The sequence below is a fragment of the Spermophilus citellus genome (assembly GCF_964194105.1).
Source record: "Spermophilus citellus genome assembly, chromosome: 7".
Lineage (NCBI taxonomy): Eukaryota > Metazoa > Chordata > Mammalia > Rodentia > Sciuridae > Spermophilus > Spermophilus citellus.
In genome coordinates this window covers 106,686,834-106,704,783 of record NC_138188.1, presented here as the reverse complement: position 1 = coordinate 106,704,783, position 17,950 = coordinate 106,686,834, and the positions used below count along the sequence as shown (strand labels likewise).

The following is a 17,950-nucleotide window of genomic DNA, read 5'->3' as shown; positions in this document are numbered from 1 at the left end:
TATCCAAATCCTTATCAGATATATGATTCACAGTCATTTTCTCCATTCTGTAGGTTGCCTTTTCACTTTATTGTCTAATGTGCAGAAGTTTTAAGGTTTAATATAGTCCTTTTTGTTTATTTTTTTCATCCTTTGGGAGTTTGATGTCATATCTGAGAAATCATTGCCATATTTGGTGTTGAAAAGATTTTCTCCTCTAAGAGTTTTGTAGTTAGACTGAGGATTAAACCCAGGGCCTTACACATGGTAGGCAAATTCTTTATCAATTTTAATCTATTTTGAGGTAATGTTTGTATAAGGTTTATGGTAAGGATTCACCTTCATTCTTCTACACATAGATGTCTTGTTTTCTTGACACCATCACTAATAACTTTTGCCACCCCATTTTTCTGTTTTCTCATTTATTCCTTGGAAAGATGGTGTTAGAGAAGACATTTTCCTTGTGGAGCCTATGAGTCTGAATGAGTATGCCATTTAAAATGTTCCTTGGCTCCCATATTTCATAAGAACTCATAGTTAAATATAAAGACTTGGTTAGATACAGTTTTTTTTTAAACAAGGAGACTTTGTAGGTGACACTCTACTAGAGCATCACCTTTTTTAAAAATTTGTTTTAATTAGTTACACATGACAGTACAGTGGAGCATCACATTTAAAATCATTCTCTTTTTGTGATGTTATTGATATTGCTAACATGATCTATCTACTATAAAGAGACCCCATCAGCCTTTCACCACAGATTTTAGCAGCTTTTGATGATCACTGCTAAGGTCTACTACGTTAGTAGTAGCTGTAGTGATAATTCCCTCTACTTTTATTAGCTTGTACTTTTAAAAAAATATATTTTTAGTTGTAGATGGACACAGTGCCTTTATTCATTCATTCATTTATTGGGGGGTACTAGGGATTGAACTGAGGGGCACTCGACAATTGAGCCACATCCCCAGTCCTATTTTTTTGTATTTTATTTAGAGAGATGGTCTCACTGAATTGTTTAGCACCTTGCTTTTGCTGAGGCTGGCTTTGAATTCGAGATCCTCCTGTCTTTTTGCACAAACTGCACCTGGCTTTCAGGATTCTTGAGGATATAATGAAAAGCACTTTTATTAGGCTGACTTTGGAGAGAATATTTTCTTTGCCTATGCAAATTAATCATTTTTTTTTTTTTTTAGTACTAGGGATTGAACTCAGGGGCACTTGACCACTGAGCCATATCCCCAGCCCTTTTTTGTATTTTATTTAGAGACAGGGTCTTATTGAGTTACTTAGGGCTTCTCTAAGTTGCTGAGGCTAGCTTTGAACTCCCAAGCTTCTGGGATTATGGGTGTGTGCCACTGTGCCTGCCTCAATTCTTTTAAAATAGGATTCTAGTACTCTTGTCACTGATTACTGGAGAGCTTAAAAAGGTCAGAAACTCCAGTCTACTATTCTTGAGAGTTAAAATGGAAATATTAGTCATTCTTACCTTGTTTATATTCTCATTTTTCCTGATGTATTGTTAAGATGATCTTGTTGCTTACTTTATGAGGGAAATGGTCAAGTTTGCCATGTCCTTTTCCTTTCCTTTTTAAATTTTTTTCCCCATGTCATGTATTGTCAGGCCTCTTATATCATCAAGTATTGGTTATACATATTGTGATAGTTATTTGTATTAGATTATAAGACTGGAGCAATCTACAATTGTTCCTCATCAGTTAAGGTGAAAGTAGTACAAACTTCAGGGTTTTTACAATGACTTCTCAAAGAGTTCCATCCCCTTTTCCTTTTAAATCAAGTGCCTAGTATTTGGATGTTCAAGTCCCTTGTGTAAGAATTACATTAGTAACAGTCTTTATTTTTTCAGTTATTCAAGCGAAGAAATGTTGCTACTGCAGAAGAAGAAACAGAAGAAGAAATTATGTCAGATGGTGGCTTTCATGAGGCCCAGATTAATAACATGGAGATGGCACCTGTAAGTAAAATAATAACAACAACTCCTTTTGGTGTTTTTGTGATAAATATAATGAGAGCTATCGAGAGCGTGCGCTTGCGAGCTTGTGCGTGCTCTCTCTGTCTCTCTCTGCTAGAGATTGAACCCAGGGCCTCATGCATGCCAGGCAAGCAACTTACCACTGAGCTACATTCCCAGCCTTTATATCTCTTTTTGAGTTTAATAAAAAGGTTAAGTTAGATAGCTACAGAAATTACTTAGCATTTCATTTTGAAAGAAACTGCATATTTATTCTTCATGGTTTATTAAATGTTTATTGTATTTTGGACCGTGTACAATTAAACAAAATTAAGTTATAAAGATTAATTCAGCTATAAACTTAGAAAGAATATAGCTAATGCTGTCATCATTTTTGTGGTAGTTGCTTTTAGAGCTTTCACAAAGTTTTTCCAATTTTTAAAAAATGTGTATGAAATGAATACAGTGTTATAGACTATCAGCTTGGGTTCTTCAGAGAAAACCAGTGAGAGAGAAAAGACTATTTAAAGGAAGTGGCTCACTTGATTGGAACTGGCAAGTTTGAAATCTGTAGGTGGAAAAATTAAAGGAAGAGTCGATGTTGCCAGTCCAAAGGCTGGATTCCTTGTTTGGACATTCTTTGCTCTTAAGGCATCAACTGAGAGCATGAGGCTAATCCATATTATGGGGAGCAATCTATTTCATTCAAATGTAGTGATTTAATGTTAATCACATGTAAAAATAATGATATCTAACATCTAGACTGGTATTTGACCAAATAATTGAGTACCATAACTTAGTCAAGTTGACAGATAAAATTACCATACTCTATTTCTTGTCAATTTGGTATCTATATGTATTTTCCTGGCACCATATTGTGTCTCAAAGACATAAACAAAAGTTGTGTCTCCACCTAAGATGATACAATTCTCTTGCATATAGCTAAAAATATACCAATCCTTTCCCCTTGGGTAATAATGGTATCCTATAACTTAGATACCATGTTGTAAAATCTGCTTGGCTTTTAAGAGGATGAGAGAAAAGAAAAAGATAGTTGCTTACTATATATACATGTTTGAGTGTAAGACATGGTCATAGTAGTCATTTAGGTACCTTCGTTTATTCAGAAATTGGTCTTGCATCTTTGAAAATAGTTGCTTTTCTGACTTCCCAGCAGAATGCTTTATACATTCCCTAGTGGGAGTTCTTAATGTTACATATTATTTACCAACCATCCAACATTTACAACTCAGTTGTTGGTTTCTTAAAATAAGAATTTTGTATCATTGTGACAAATGATTTTGAGAAGAAAGTTAGTTGCTCATACTGGGCATGGATTACAACAGGAAATGGAAAAATAATAAAGCAAGAAAATAATGGGAAACTGCAAAGTTTTAATAAAGCAAGAAAGTAGTTTTAATGAAGAAGCAAGGAAATAAAAATTTTATTTATTTTAGGGTACTGGGGATTGAAATCAGGGGCACTTGACCACTGAGCCATATCCCCAGCCCTAGTTTGATTTTTTTTTTTTTTTTTTAGAGATAGGGTTTCACTGAGTTGGTTAGCACCTCACTTTTGTTGAGGCTGGCTTCAAACTCTCGATCTTCCTATCTCAGCCTCCTGAGCTGCTGGTATTACAGCTGTGCACCATCATGCCTGCCAGGAATTTTAAATAAGTTTAAAAGTCAGCTGTAGATTTTGACAGTGGCTAGAATCCACAGTCTATTTTTTAGTAAAGATTTGTTGAGCATCTACTATATGTTAGCCAATAGTGATCAAATGGTAAAATGGAGAGAGTCTTGATTTGAACATTACACAGTGTGTACATGTAGTAAAACATTACATGGTATCCATTGATATGTATTAGTTAATCCCCCCATCCTCCCCAAAAAGTGTGTGTGTGTGTGAATCTTTGGATTTCAAGGAGAAATATCAGGAAAAATGTCTAGTAATGATGAGATGTGCATGGAATTAAAAATAGGTGGTGTGAGAGCAGCTGCTTCAAGTTTAGAGGTCTTGAAAAACTGTCTTTCAGAACTTAACCTTTTAATTATCATAACAAAGAACAACCAGTCATGTATTAAGCAAGGAGACAAAGATTTTTACTACTGACATTATTTTTTCACTATTGTGAGATTTTAAATCAGAATGAGAATTTGGCTTCATTGCATTACTAATCTTACACATTTTTGCATGTAAAGATTTATCTACTTTTATGTAATTTCTTGAGAAATGTGACAAACTAGGTAACTTGGCTATAATTTATCCTAAGCTTTATGGTCCTGTGAATTAAGATAGTATTTTAAATTTGCTTTTTGTTTGTGTTCTCAGGGTGGTGTTATTACTTCTGACATGATTGAAATGATATTTTCCAATAGCCCAGAGCAACAGCTTTCAGCAACACAGAAGTTCAGAAAACTACTTTCAAAAGGTGAGCTCTGCATATATTGAGTCTCTTTTTTCATCTTTTTGTAAAATATTCTCATAATTTATTTTCACATCACAGATAATTTGTTTTGGAGTGTGTTTTATCAATAGAAAATAGAGACACACACAGACATATAATTGTGAGCAGTGCCTTTTCATTTTCTTATTTATGGGACTACCAAGATCAGGAGGCAGCATTTTTGAACTAAGTTATTATACTAGTAATCAACATCTTATTTTAATTAAAACTAAAGCTCCACCTTATTTATAGAAAAACTTAAATAACATTACTTGAAAAAGTAATAATTGCCAGTTTTCTTGTTTACAGTTTTACCAGTGTACCACTGAAAATATGGGTTTAATAGGTGGGTAAGATTGTACCCATTTTTGGTATTATTAATGTAGATCAGAGTATCATACTTGTTGTACACATGGGCAAGTAAAAATAACAATTGTATTAAAGTGTTGATAGCAAATACTTAAATTATGGTTATTTAGAGTCATTAGTGACTTAAAAAAATTGTACATCCCTTGAGATTAAATGTAATAAAAACCTACCATCATAATTTCTTTTGCCTGAACAATGTATTAAATATTTGAAGAAGTACACCTTTCTACCCCTCTAAAAATGTGTTTGTCTATTTTCAACAAGCTGAGCCTTATGATTTTCTCACAATATAACTTTTTTTAAAAAAAAAATATTTATGTTTTAGTTGTAGTTGGACACAATACCTTTATTTCACTTATTTATTTTTATGTGGTGCTGAGGATCGAACCCAGGGTCTCACACGTGCCAGGCGAGCACTCTGCAGCTGAGCTCTAGCTCCAGCCCATATAATATAACTTTTTAAGGCCTTTTGCCATTCTTCTATTTTCCTGCTTGTAATCTAGTTTGCCAACATCACTCTTAAATGATAATTAGAATACAGTACTCCAGATGGGTTCTTATTACTATAGAATATGGTGAGAGATTACCTTCTTTTTAAAACTATCCATTCCAGGGATTAATTCTAGCATTAGTTTTCTGAGAGTCATGGATTAGTAATATTTCATTGGAATTTCAGCAAACTAAATTTCCTACACTTTGTTAACTGTAATTAATTTGTGTGGGAAATTATGTAGACTTTAAAAGACACAGTTCATAAACTAGATGTTGTGGCACATGCTTGTAGTCCCAGTTTATTCTTGGGGAGGCTGAGGCAGGAGGATCACTTAAGCCCAGGAATTTGCTGCTAATCTGGGCAATTTAGAACCTGCCTCAAAAAAACAGAGGGCTGGGGATATAGCTCAGTTGGTAGGGTGCTTGCCCTGGATATACAAGGCCCTGGGTTCAATCCCCAGCACCAAAAACAAACAAAAAACCCACAACAGAAAAAAGTTGCTGAATTTTTGCTTTATTCTTGTTGTTTTATTGCCAATTTTTAATGTATTCTTTTTGCATATTATTTCTATAATTCAGCATATTACAAGTAATGTATTGTTACTATCACATTTGTTTTTTATATTTATTAGAGTGGTTGATAAAAATGTTGAACCAGATAGGGTTTATCATTAGAGCCTCCTCCTCCTCAAATCAACATTGCACCATTAGTCACTTGAGAGCCTCCTGTCTTAGCCTTCTGATTATAGGCATGGTTTATAGGCATGTGCTATCACTCTCAGCACATTAGTCACTTCTTTAATAAGGCTAAGGCTCTCCAGATAGTACTGTGATCTGCATTTTTCAGATATTACCACATACATTCTGTCAAAAACTCAGATCTCTTCCTGAAATTATTAATCTGATTTGTCTGACTTTGCTTATTTACTCACCCAATAAGTAAATAAGTTGAGTGTCTCCTTTTATAAGATAATGTTTTGTCATAAATGAAAATGAGATTAATTTGATAAATCAATTGTAGTGAATTTTTGTTGGCTTCTCTTTATCACTGCACTTGTTAAATTAAATCCTTTAAGCACAGAATCCTATAATTCAGCTTCTTAAGGTAATATATAATAACAGACTGAAAGCTCATATATAAAAAAGGGGCTAGAAGACAGTATACTAAAATACTAACAGTAGTTGTCTTTGGAAATTTTTTACCCCTTATGTTCAAAGTTTCCTAAAAAGTAGAGGCAGTAATTTTGATTTTTGCAAATTTGTAGGATTTGGGGGTGAAGTTTACCCAGCATCTCAGAAAACAAAATCAAAGAATTCTGTTCACTCTTTTATTTCCATATTGTGTGAAACCTTTAAAAACTACCCTTGTCCCAAAGTGTTCAAATGCAGTTTCACTTTTTTTTTTTTTTTTTTTGGTTTTGGTGGTTTTCCAATATGAAAGAGCTGGTAAATGAAGGGAGGAGTATTATAAATTAATGTTAAATTGAAAAGTTCTTGCACTGAAGTCAAAGGATTGTTTTTCTTCTTTCCTTTCATTTTATGGGGAAACAGAACCTAATCCTCCTATTGATGAAGTTATCAGCACACCAGGAGTAGTGGCAAGGTTTGTGGAATTCCTCAAACGAAAAGAGAATTGTACACTGCAGGTGCGGACCATTTTCATTTCTTGCCTCATAACTTAGTTTTCCTTGAACTTTTATTATGTAAACGATTTTTTTACATGCTTAACCTGTATGAAGAGATTGAGTTTGTTGATAATGAAATTTATGACAACTGCATTGCAGGCTTCTTTTCCAGCTTTGTTAACATGTAAACCCTTATTACACTCTTTCAAACTTATGTTTCTAGTCTTTAAAAAAGTTTTATGATGATTGTAGATGATAAAATATTTGTAGATTATAGGTAATCTAATAGGGAAACCTTTGCTGTAAAGAAACCATTATAAACAGGAATCAATATGTGAGCAACCTAAAATTTGGTTTTGAGGAATTTGTAGATTATATTTGTTGGCTTTCTCAAGATGGTAAGGGCAGGGGATATAGCTCAGTTGGTAGAATGCTTGCCTCACATGCACAAGGCCTTGGGTTCAATCCCTAGCAACACACACACACACACACACACACACACACACACACACGTATTACATACAGGGTCTGATCATATACTTGATAATCCTGAAATCTGATTCTGATGGTCCTTCTTTTACCCCAGAAGAGCTGACAAGGAGAGATATCTTTGTCAGGAATTATACTTTCTGGTATGTCAATTTAATCTTTCGGTATTGTGCTGTAGGAATTCCAAGAGGGAATTCTCCAATTTCTGGATTGAATAATTTTCACAGTAAAAGAAACCACTGTCAACTGACTAATCCTTGGAATTATCTTAAAATTTTTAAATAGTGTGTGTGTGTGTTTTTTCCCTCCTCAGTAAAGTTGGATTTTTGGTAAACTGGTGATTGGTCATAGCTAGATTTCCTTGAAGTAGCCAGCTGAATTACTACTTGTGTCATTAACTATACTTGTGATTTCTGAATTTTCACTGAAGTATCGAATCTGAAAGACCCAGACCCTTTAGAGAGACTCTGCAACTATAAAATTTGTTAGGTACCAAGTAGATCACAAATTGGAATTATTTTTCCAAGTAAATCTTTGCCAATAACAAGTTAATCATAAAGATAATCCCTTCCCACCCACCATGGACTTTTTGCCTTAAGACTGGTGCCATGTAGGGACTGGGACCTTTTAATGCTTTGTTGATATTTTCTTTCCTATCGTCCTGTTTTCCTATCTCTTTCTGTTTACATCATTATTGCGGTGATGAGTTTCTTCCAGAGGAAAAACAAGAAATCCAGAAAAGGTAGAGTACTTTGATGTCCCATCAGTTTTTCTTCTCCAGTTTGACATATATCAATCCCTGTGTTTATTTGAATTAAGATTCTGTTTTGCTAGCTGCCTCCTGGATTGTGATTCTGGTCCCCCATATAAGGCCAGAATCACCAGACACCTAAAATATCATGTTGACCCTGAGAGCAAGGGAAGAAAGAGACTTTTCTCAGAAAAAAGGAAATCCAGAAAACCAACACTGCAGAGAACAGAGCCTGAGCCCCTAAGCAAGCTACCAAGCAAATCAGAGGGACCAAATGAGGAGCCTTACTGCAGTTTATCATTTGAAATTCTTTTAGGAAAAGGGAGGTAGGGAAAATTATCATTTGTTCATGCTGAAAAAAAAAAAAAGTTTCTATCCTGACTGGGAATGAGAATAATTGAGAGATACTGGTTTTACTCCTGGATCTGGCAGTTTTTAGTAGGTGTTTGCAGAGGTTCAATTCTTCATGCATTAAAGAAAGAAAGTATAACCTAAAATGAAAAAAGAAATAAGTTGTTGCTTAACTCTGCATTGTCCTATACTCTATGAAAGTCTACATGTACATCATTTTTTCATTTAATACCTTAATCCTGGAACACACCTAAAGATGAAAGCCTTCAGAAACATCTAATTTGTTTCTATCTAAATTTCTAGGTACCACCCTCTGCTAACTAATAATTAGGCTGAAATACTGAAAAATTATTCCTCTGGAAGTGACCACCTCATGATTTTCACCTGAGCTACTCTAAAACTGAGAAAAAAAAATATTAAACCTGTTTGTTATCTAAGGGTTGTCATTTCCAGGTTTCTTCTGTGCATATTTAAGCACAACATGGTATTCTTTTTCCAGTGTAAGTAATGGGTAACCTTGACTTCCTCTGAAGCAAGAGAAGCAAGTTTATTATTTAGGGAGACATTAGAGCCAGGAGACTTCATGGTCTGCCCTGTCTTCAAATAATTAGGTGTGCTCTGGAAAGCTCGTACTCTTACCTGTTTTCTTGGAGAGAACTAGGGTGTACATCCTTGATACTACTGCCCGCTTACTAGAGAGATGAACAGTATATCTTTGGAATATGATTTTTGCCATTTCTCTTCCAGAAAGAGAGTCAAAACTATATAGAAAAATCAGTGGCTCAACCCAATGATAAACTCTGGAAAATCTTAATGTCTTCATTCCCATTCTGTCTTCCCAAATTGGTGAGACACCTTAAACAAGGCAGCTAAAAATGCCTGCTTTGGGTGTGGCTACTCAGTTACTGACCTGCCCTCAAAGTGGAGGTGAGCATGGGTAGAATCTAGGATGTTGGCAGAAAGCAATGCCATTAGCTAAGAGCATTTCTCAAGCTCAGTGACATCTAGGTCTTAGAGGCTTTGGCATGAGACTGGTCTGCTTTATGGTATGTTCTGTGGGCCCACTTTGTTTTTTTGAATCCAGGTTAGCATCTTTGTACTGTCTTTTACAGTGCTAAGATGTTCATTCCCAAACCTTATAGAAATTTATTTAAAAAGTCTAGAAATAATTAAATTACCTCTTGCTTAAAAGCACCAGACAGGTACTCCTGTAAAATTTGTACATTTGAATTAGGTTGGCTCAGTTTCCCTTTTTCTGCCTTTCTGTCCCCCTTAATGTGAGAAACTGCAGTAAGCCTTCATCCTCCTGTGACTTTCCCCATCTTCATTGATCTCTCTACCTTTCCTGGAAGGTTGCTCAGATGACTCAGGCACTGTTCTCTGCAGAGTTTGATATCTGGGTTTATTTTTCTGATGTGAGCCTTTCTTTTCACTTGCTCTCCAGGTGAGCCTGGCATTTGCTAGGAACCAGAGTGGAACCGGCAAAGTGGCCAGCAACAGAGTCCTGATCCAAATGGAGAAAGGGAACCAGGCGTACCTCAACCTGGAGTGGGAAACTTGATAGGAGGTCAGAAGTACTTCAGCTTTGGATTCTCATTTTCCTTATTTAAGGAACTGAGCGCCAGAAGGTAGAGACTTAAGAAAGGGGAGAGAGGAAGCATCAAATCTTCAGTGTGCAGCCTTCAGTTGTAGCCTTATTTAGCAAGATCCGAATAGTGAAAAATAGCAATTATCACTGCATGATAGGTGATTTTCCTTGTGTGGTACCATTCTTGGAATATTAAGAATTCAGTAGTTTAAAACAAGAGGAAGTGAAGGTTACAGTTTTCTTGGTCGTCTTTTTTTTTTTTTTAAACTTCAGGTGGCATCATTTATTAGATTTCTTTCCCTCTCTTTTCAGGTTACTGATTTTTTTTTCTTGTTGTATAATTAAACTTAGTTTTCGTCTACTTTTATCATAACTATGTATTTTTATTTGCCATCAGTTCTGGGTTTTTCCATTTCATAACTTTCAGGTTATATTCTAATCTAGCACCCAAAGCTGACACATTAAAAAACAAAAACAAAAAAACCTAAAAATCTCATGGAAAAACAGCTTAAATTACATACAGACTGTGATGAAAGGGAAGTTATATGGTTCAAAGCACATCCAGTTTTTAAAGAATATTCTTACATGTTAAGCATATTTGAAATCTGCTTCTTCCAACAGTAACAGGGTTTTATAGTTAGGAGTTCTTCTGACAAGAAAGACACACACACACACACACACACACACACACACCGTGATAGAAAATTTAACACATGCAGCTTTAGAGTTTTTAGAAGGTTAAAAACACCAGTGTAATTGGCACCCTTTGTGTGTATGTTTTTTATGGCTTATTAGTGCATGAGTAGGGTTGTCTTCCGTTGTCCTCTAATTATAGTTATTCATCTACTTCTGTCCTGGATAACAATAAAACTGCTTTTTGATTTCTTGAGTCTTATTTTCATTCAGAGGCTAGATCATCATTATGTACTTCTTAGTAGTAATCATAACTCTTTGACACGTTCTACTAAGATACGCTTGTTTCTAATTTTTTTACCATCCATGTTCAGACTGTTTTTCACTTCCCTAGTCACTGTCCCTATATTTAATTTAATTTCTCCATTTTATTCACTTGAATAGCTTCTGGAATTCCCTTTTATTTCCGCAGAGATCTTTGGAGCTTAACTCAGCAGTTTGTACTCTGACAAACTTAGAATTATTTAGTATTTTAAGTATTTTTTTCTCACTGATAACTTTAATATAATCTTTGTTAACCCAGGTCATCAGCATTTCTTTTGCATCAAAATCTTAATGCCATCCTTTTCCTCTTCTTTATAGTTCTCATTCTCTCCAGATAGCTTTTCCTCAGACTTCATTTCTTTTGATTTGATCTCTGTAGTATCTGATGACTAGTCACTGAACTTTGAGCCTGCCTAGGTAGGACAGTCTGCTTTTATACTGATTTAGCTAATCAATTTTTCTAGTAAAAAATTAAAGTACATTTTAGGCAAAAAAAAAAATTTTTACATAAATAATCTGGCATACCTCTTTGAAATTTCTTGCCCTAGTTATCCAAACTAAAAGCAATTGAAATATTCTTATGCCAGTGTTACAGGTATGTTACAGGAAACGTAGCATACTTGATTAGGCAATAGTAATCTAGTCCTTCTCTGGCTGACTGTATATATTACTCAAATCATTAGTCACATAGTTGGAACTTTTTCTGATAGCTTCTTCATTCATAACTAGAAAAAACAGACATCTTAACTTCTTTGGGTTGTTAAGAGGATCACCTCAAGAGTATGTGAATAATTCTTTGAAAAATATAAAGTACTGTACAAATGTAAAGTTTAATTCAGACAGATTAAAAAGTGTTTGAGCATTGCTTTCATTAGCAATTTAACTACAGAGATGAATCTGTAAAGTGGTTGGGAGTCATCCCCATCTGCCCCCATGATTTCATCTGTGTCTCCTGAACTTTGATTATAACAAAACATTTTCAGATATAGTTTATGTTCTGTTTAACTGTGGTACTCCTAGTCTGGGCCTCCCCACAGGTATAACATTAGTGTCTGGGTTGACTATCAAGCCATTTTATCACACCTGTGTTTGTCACTTTCATAGGTTTTTTTAAACATCCCTTTTTAAAATGGCTTCTGTGAATTTGCTGTCATTCATACAGCTTTATACTGTGCTGGTCAGATTGACTGCCCTCATCTCCTGTCTTCCTCTACCCCCATGATTGATAAGTTTTCCCTATGACTGTTGTTTTTTTACTTAATCCAGAAGCTTAGAAAAAGTCAAATGTACATTTTTGATGTTGTTATTGATCTCTTATTTAAAGAGATGTACTGAATTTTTTCCTGTGTATATACTTTATTAAAGGATTAAAAGAAGATAAGATGGGGGAGGGAATTAACTTAAAATCTAAGTAAGAACTCTTAATTAAGTGGAAATGCAAGCTTCACTCTTGGATTTATCAATATTAAACTGAAAAATCAAGTTACTGTTATAATTAGTAATATGCTATATTTTTTGTTGGCCATGATTTTCTTCAAATCTTCTGTTTGCCATTGCTGTAACATTCTATCACCTTTTCTAAGTTTCCCTTTTTTTCTTTTCCTATTAAGAATGTTTCTACACCTTGGTTTGGGTTCTTTTATGCTTGGGAATTATTAATTGGGAATTATTAATTATTAATTCTATGCCTGTTAACTCCTTTTGGCCTACTTAACATCACATCTCCTGCTTTTCATTTCATTTTGCCTATCTTACACACACATTTTTTTTAATAAATTGGATTATGTACACAGTAAAAGGCCAAAAGGAACATAGGAATAGGGCTTTTCGGTTAAAGTTGTTTTTCCTATCCTCGTTTCCCAGTCATCTAGGCCCTTTCATTGGATGCATTAAGTATTTAAAGATCCTTGTAACTCCTTCTGGAGATATACAATAAGTATATTAATGCATATATTACTTTTTAACCATTTTAGGTAATATACCATAATAATATATACCTAATGTCATAGTAATGTATGCGGTTTTGCATTTCATTGTTGTTGTTTTTATTTAAATATTGGGAGATCATTCCATATCGGCATATGAAAAACTCCCTCATTATTATGGTCTCATGTTAATCTTGATCTGACATTTTAAGACATTCTGAACATTTTTCTAGACTGAAGAATTTCTTCTGGAAATTCTTTTGAAATTAAAATGGAATTTAACTGATAGGTGATACATGAAAAATGATCTCAGACTTATTTTATTCATGTACAGAAAACTTTATTGTTAAAAGTAAAAAAGAAGTTTTAAAATTCTAATAAGATAATGAAAATTATTTTTATCTTTATAGTTTGAGTCAGCTTGGGTACTGACAAATATTGCTTCAGGAAATTCTCTTCAGACCCGGATCGTGATTCAGGCAGGGGCAGTGCCCATCTTCATAGAGTTGCTCAGCTCAGAGTTTGAAGATGTCCAAGAACAGGTAAAAAAAAAAAAAAAAAAAAAAAGGAAAGCATATGAAAGAATAAGTTTGCCATTTTCTTGGCCCGAGTTTGATTACTTGGCCATAATAATTACAGCAAATGTTCTAGAAATCCAGCCTTCAACAAAATAGAAATTTGTTTTAGTTACTATAGGCACAATTTCTTCTAGACACATAAAACTCTTTTCCCTTTTCACCCTGACATTCTTTAAGCCCTATAGATATAACTTTTTAGATCATGTAAGCAGTTACTGATATAAGAGCTTCTCCTTGTAGGAATTGTAGTGTTAGTATCAGAATAGCAGTGTCTTTGCCACTTTTGAAGTAAAAGACATAGAAAATATGTTGTTTTAGTACTGTCAACCATATAAAATTGGTAAAGATAAATCACTACTAAATGATTTTCTTTTAGAGTTTGAGGTATAAATTGACATGTTCTAAACTGTTTATATTTAAAGTGTACAGTATGATTCCCGTGGAAACATCATTGCATTTAAGATAAATATAGTCAGCTGGGTGATGGCATGCACCTATAATCCCTTTGACTCAGGAGGCTAAGGCAGGAGGATTGCAAGTTTGAGACCTGCCTCAGCAGTTTAGCAAGGCCCTAAGCATCTTAGACCCTGTTGCAAAATAAAACTAAGAGTTGGGGATATAGCTCAGTGGTAAAGCACCCTGGGTTCAATCCACAAGTGGGGGAAATAATACAACTTCTGAAAATTAATAAAGTTACTTGCATTTTGATTGCTCTTCAGTTTCTGTTTACTGTTTTGTGTTCTAAGATTAAAGTACATTTTTAAGTCAGCTGAGTAAGCCATTTGAATCTCTGTTCCGTACTAAGGGCTGTGTGGAATGTTACAGAGGGATGAGGATGGGGTCCTCTAAGAAAAGAATTGATTTTTCTCTTTAATAAGCTTTAATTTATTTAATAAATGCCTAGATGCCTATATTTCCTTTTGTTTATTGTACATTTTAGAATATTTTCCTTTTCCCCCAATGCCACAATTGTTTCATGTTGACTTCCTGATGTGTGAATTTTAAAATATCTGTAGTTAGTCCATGTGTAATATGTTGATTGCTTTATAATTTTATAAGGGATTAATGTGATCTGCTGGCATCTTTTTTGAAAAAATTTTGTGGGAATTAAAGTACACAATAGTCATTAACAAATACTTCTTTCACAGGCAGTCTGGGCTCTTGGCAACATTGCTGGAGATAGTACCATGTGCAGGGACTATGTTTTAGACTGCAATATCCTTCCTCCTCTTTTGCAGTAAGTCTCTATTTCTTTTTTTGAGTAACAAAACATGGGAAGTACCTTAGAAAGCATTACATATTTGAAAGTCATTTTTGGATTTCCACATATATTCTTGTTAACTCATTTAGGCCATTTCTTCAGGCTCCAGATTTTAACGCCAGTTCCAAACTTCTAAATTAGTTGCACTAGAATTTATGAAGTTTTATTTTGGAGAAAAGCCATTTGAATATATTTATTTTATCAGTACCAGTTGAGTATTTATCTTATGCTACCAGAGAATTAATATCTGCTACATAATTAGCTGTTGTGTCATCATACTTGTAGGTTATTTTCAAAGCAAAACCGCCTGACGATGACCCGGAATGCAGTATGGGCTTTGTCTAATCTCTGTAGAGGAAAAAGCCCACCTCCAGAATTTGCAAAGGTAAGGAATGTGCTTGTAGAAAATTGGCAGAAAAATGCAGTTAAAAAAAAATGTACCAACCAGTATTAATGAACACAAAATGATACTTTTTGATCAAATTTAGCATGTTAGAATTTTATTGGTTTCTAGAGAAACAGTTTTTGGTGGTTTTTATTTTGGGGGGATCCCTCTCACTGTCTGTAGAAAGCTTCAAATTCATCTTAGCATGTGCGGGGCGCTGGGTTCGATCCTCAGCACCACATAAAAATAAAATAAAGATGTTGTGTCCACCAAAAACTAAAAAATAAATATTAAAAAATTCTCTCTCTCTTTAAAAAAACAAAAACAAAAACCTTAGCTTATTTTATTCATAACAAGTTATCTAAAATACGGAATTTCCCAGCTTTGGCATTTTTGAAAGCTTCTTTATGTCTTTAGTCTTCAAAGTATAGGTTTTGATAGAGACTCTCAATCTTCAGAAGTGGTATATGTAAAACTTTTCTTCCCGAAATAATTTTTCTTAGATTCTGCCTACCATCAGCAAAGTAAAAATTGTAGGACCATTGATAGCATTCCCAAAGCTGGAAAAGCCACCCAGCCCTTTGCTAGTCAAACTCTAGAAATATAAATCTTACCCCAAGTCATCAAGTGTCTGCTTGTTAGCCTTCTTGGTTATCTTACTTTACTTCTGACTTGCATTCTTTTGAATTTCATTATCATATTATCTTCCTTTAACAGGTTTCCCCCTGTCTGAATGTGCTTTCCTGGTTGCTCTTCGTTAGTGACACTGATGTACTGGCTGATGCCTGCTGGGCCCTCTCGTATTTATCAGATGGACCCAATGATAAAATTCAAGCGGTCATTGATGCAGGAGTATGTAGGAGACTGGTGGAGCTGCTAATGTGAGATATTTTTAAGAAAGTGCTTTTTTCCCCTTGCAATAGTTTCCTAGATATAATACTTAAATATTAATCAGTTGTTTGTTTTACCGATTTATTGGGCTTTGGACTGCTGTCTTTTGTTTATTTTTGGGGGGTCGGGTGTTTCCGTTTTTTCTTACGAGATTTATGGAGAACCTCATATTCTTTTGTTATAGTTACCCTTTAGCTGAAACTTTGGAAAACTGATCTGTGTAATTCTAGCCCACAGTGGATGACCTATTGTGCCACTAAAAATATGCCACTAAAAATAGTCATTCTTGGGGCTGGGGATGTGGCTCAAGGGGTAGCGCGCTTGCCTGGCATGTGTGCGGCCCGGGTTCGATCCTCAGCACCACATACCAACAAAGATGTTGTGTCCGCCGAGAACTAAAAACAAAACAAATATTAAAAAAAAATTCTCTCTCTCTCTCTCTCTCTCACTCTCACTCTCACTCTCACTGTCTCTTTAAAAAAAAAAGTCATTCTTCATCGTCTATCCCATTTAGAGTTTAATCTAGACTGGGATCAGAGTTTTGAATCTTTATTTCACTCCCTTTGTAATGCTTTTGATGATGGGGTGAAAGATTTGCTTGTGATATAATGATTTGAAATTAATTAAATTTCTAGTTAAGACTATAGAAGAGGGACTGGGGTTGTGGCTCAGTGGTAAAGCACTTGCCTAGCATGTGTGAAGCACTGGGTTCCATCCTCAGCACCACATTAAAAAAGCAAAGGTCTTATGTCCGTCTACAACTTTAAAAAAAAAAAGGACTATAGAAGAAAAAAGTAGAGTGAAAAGACAACAAAGAAATGGTATACTTATAAGTAACAAGACATGTAACGGAAATACAAATAGATATAAAGAGACATTTTCCCAGACACGAGATGTGGAATGGATTAGACAAGTATAATGTATAGAAGACAAAACTCTGGGATTATAGCCATAGATTGGTTGTAGATTAGTAAAGTAGTACTATTGTGAGTTAAAAGCAATATGATGTTGTAGGAATTACAAAACATTCAAAATCTGGGAATTAATCTTTGCATCCTTTAGATATTAGATTATTATACATTTTAATCTTTTGAGCCACCCATCTTAAATGTGAAGGAACTGACAGTTTAAGAAAAGTGACTAGTATCATTAAAGAAGAAAGAAAATTGGACCTTTAAGAAAAGATAAAGGGTATTGACTTATTTACCCTAAAATCCAGACTACATATTTATATTTTCTATTTTTATGTTTATCTTCTATTTTAGACATATAAATCTGTCTTCAAATATGTAAAACAGGCTTTATGAAGGGTTTCTTTTGACCAGTAGGCAGCTTTTAGTAGGTTTAATAAAGTTTAGTATTTGAAAATTTTTAAATTTATTCAACTATTGACATGTCAGTTTTGCCTCCTTTTAAAATTAATTTATTGAGACAGGTGGATTGCACATTCGAAGTCAGACTCAGCAACTTAGGACCTAAGCAACTTAGCAAGACTTTTTCTCAAAATAAAAAACAAAAAGAGTTGGGGATAGGGGTTATAGCCCAGTGGAAAAGTACCTCTGGGTTAAATCTCCAGATGCAAAATAATTATGTTAACTCTTGGTCCCCATTTATCTCAGCAGCCATAAAAGATAAAGTAAAGAGGAAGTAAGCCTATAGTAAAGAATGAGAGGGAATGCTTGGACTCCATGTAATGAAAGTCTGGAAAAGATTGCTAGGAATGTTGTGTAATTTTTTCCAAAAATTCTGAATACTGGGGAAGACGGCTATTCTAAGGGGACATAAAACATTCTGTCATCATGGTAGGGTTCCTTTAATAATCACATTGGTACCTTTCTGTTCTGAAATCTTATTGCAAATTATTTCTTTTGAACCTCAGCCCTAAAGAAAAAAG

The 17,950-nt window shown here is 34.5% G+C and overlaps 1 protein-coding gene across 1 annotated transcript in view; it reads left to right on the top strand.

Moving 5' to 3' along the window:
* The window catches only part of KPNA1 (karyopherin subunit alpha 1), a 62,335-nt gene that overhangs the window by 28,440 nt on the left and 15,945 nt on the right, over positions 1 to 17,950 (top strand). Inside the window, exons 3-9 of the mRNA XM_081301165.1 lie at positions 1,844 to 1,951; positions 4,280 to 4,379; positions 6,807 to 6,901; positions 13,352 to 13,483; positions 14,668 to 14,756; positions 15,066 to 15,165; positions 15,883 to 16,046. Coding sequence (XP_081157291.1) covers positions 1,844 to 1,951; positions 4,280 to 4,379; positions 6,807 to 6,901; positions 13,352 to 13,483; positions 14,668 to 14,756; positions 15,066 to 15,165; positions 15,883 to 16,046 — 788 coding nt within the window. The remainder of the gene's footprint in view (positions 1 to 1,843; positions 1,952 to 4,279; positions 4,380 to 6,806; positions 6,902 to 13,351; positions 13,484 to 14,667; positions 14,757 to 15,065; positions 15,166 to 15,882; positions 16,047 to 17,950) is intronic.